At 58.3% G+C, this 2,023-nt stretch overlaps 1 protein-coding gene across 1 annotated transcript in view; it reads right to left on the bottom strand.

Annotated features, from left to right (window-relative positions):
• Positions 1–272: 272 nt before the first annotated feature.
• The window catches only part of SNAI1 (snail family zinc finger 1), a 7,746-nt gene continuing 5,995 nt past the window's right edge, over positions 273–2,023 (bottom strand). Inside the window, exons 2-3 of the mRNA XM_009893485.1 lie at positions 1,720–2,017; positions 273–454 (exon numbers count right to left, since the gene is read on the bottom strand). Of these exons, the coding sequence (XP_009891787.1) occupies positions 273–454; positions 1,720–2,017 (480 nt within the window). The remainder of the gene's footprint in view (positions 455–1,719; positions 2,018–2,023) is intronic.

Genomic DNA, 2,023 nt, shown 5'->3' with positions numbered 1-2,023 from the left:
AGCTGCTCAGGCTCAGGGCTGCATCCCCCGAGTTCCACGCACTCGCTTTGCACCGGAGTCCGACCCCGCACCCTCAGACGCCGGGACGGGAGGGGGATCAGGCCTTCGCATTGCACAGGAGGCACCGAGCGAGGAGTGTGGGGGTCTTGAGGGCCGGAGTAGCCGCGTCCAGCCCGGTGCACACTGCGATGGCGGCGGAGGAAACTAAGTCCTACAGAAACTAGTTAGAATATAGGTATTTGCGTGGCGAGAGGCCTGGGGGAGCGAAGTCCTCAGCGAGAGCCGGAGCAGCCCGTCTCCTCGTGCTTGTGGAGCAGAGACATACGGGAGAAAGTCCGGGAGCAGGTTTTGCATTGGTACTTCTTTACATCTGAATGGGTCTGCAGGTGGGCTCGGAGATTAGAGCGGTCAGCAAAGGCCCGGTTGCAGTGTGTACAGGAAAAGGGCTTTTCACCTATGGGACAAAGAGAAACGCTCCCAATTAACCAGTGCATCAACACATGGGGAATATCAAAGAAGGAGCCATTCATTAGCCAAAGTTTGTGAGGAGCACAGTGAAAAGAAGTGCTGGCTGTTATTGTTAGGGGGGAAAGCCGGGCGAGGTATGTACAGCATTCACTTCGGGGAAAGCCGCGGACTTGGGAAATTCCTACTCCCAGAAAAACCTCTCCTATGAACCACGGAAAATTAATGCTGGAAACATCTGCAAGCAGCAAGGCAGTTGCACATACAAACGAAGACACGATATTTGTCTCCTGCCTGGAGCCAAGCGAACCATTTGCAGCGAGGCAGGAAAGCCAAGCACTATGTGTTAATTATATCATAGCAGGCAGCGGCTGAAAGGCGCCAGCGCCAGGGTGAGTATAGCTATTTCCTCCGCTGAAGCCCCGCGCTCCCCCTTCTCCTGCCCGGCTCTCATTGAAAAGCCTGGCCAGGGAGAATTCCTCCCAGAAAGACTCTTTTGGAGGAAACAAATGCGTATGCTCAATTTGGAAAGCACAATTAAGTCTCCCCAGCTTCCTTCAGCCATCGTCTTTAGTACGTTAAGAGGGTGTGAAATCAGTGCCAAGTAACAATTACACTATCCCCGCAGCCCCACAAAGGATGCTCGGGAGATGCATTGTACGGGCAGCCGTGGCGGTGGGGTGGGCTGCAGCTGCGGTGCCCGGACCCACACCAACAGGCCCGCACCCCCCAGCACCTGCCCACGGGCCTTGCTGAGCTGCATCTCAGCAGCGGGTGTGCTTTGAGCCAAGCTCATCGCTGCTGTGCGGGGCAGCGGGTTGGAGGCCACGGTGATGGGCAGCCAGGTCTGGGATGCTGCTCTGGCTGGGGAGCCTGGCCAGGAGCCCTTGGTGTGGGCAGGGAGGGATGCTCTGGGCATGGTGGTGTGCAGGGAGGGAGTGCTCTGGCAGTCTCATAGCCCCAATTTATGAAATTGGGCTGATGTGTGTGTCATCACACCATGGCCGATGGGCTGGCCCACAGGCGGGCACGGCACTAACAGCAGCAGCACAGATTTACAAGCCGAGCCTTGACCCTATGCTCGGTTCCAGCCAAGAGGATATTTAAAGGACATTTTAGAGAGATGTGCCAAGGGGGTTTGGGAAGCCCTTATCTTCCCAGATAACACCTGGCCTGCTGATTCGCTGGGGGCCGTGGAGCTGGGAAGCAGGAGGCGATAAGGGAGGGAGGGAGAAGGGCAAGAGCCAGCGTTACCGGTGTGCGTCCGGATGTGGCCCTGCAGCAGCCAGGGCCGGGAGAAGGCCTTGCCGCACATCTTGCAGACGCAGGGCAGCGTGTGGCTCCGGATGTGCATCTTGAGAGCCCCCAGGCTCACGTACTCCTTCTCGCAGTACTTGCAGCTGAAGGATTTCCTGGCCTGGGCATCGCAGTGCAATTGCTTGTGCTTGGAGAGCCCGGCGAAGGTGGAATAAGCCTTGGCACACTGGGCGCAACGGAAGCGCTCGGCGGTGGCGGGGGGCGAGGCTGGGCTGGGGGGGCCCGCACGCCTGCCCTCCTC

Source organism: Charadrius vociferus, unplaced genomic scaffold, assembly GCF_000708025.1.
Source record: "Charadrius vociferus isolate BGI_N301 unplaced genomic scaffold, ASM70802v2 scaffold259, whole genome shotgun sequence".
Lineage (NCBI taxonomy): Eukaryota > Metazoa > Chordata > Aves > Charadriiformes > Charadriidae > Charadrius > Charadrius vociferus.
The sequence above is the reverse complement of the archived record's forward strand: the minus strand, read 5'-3'. Positions and strand labels throughout refer to the sequence as shown.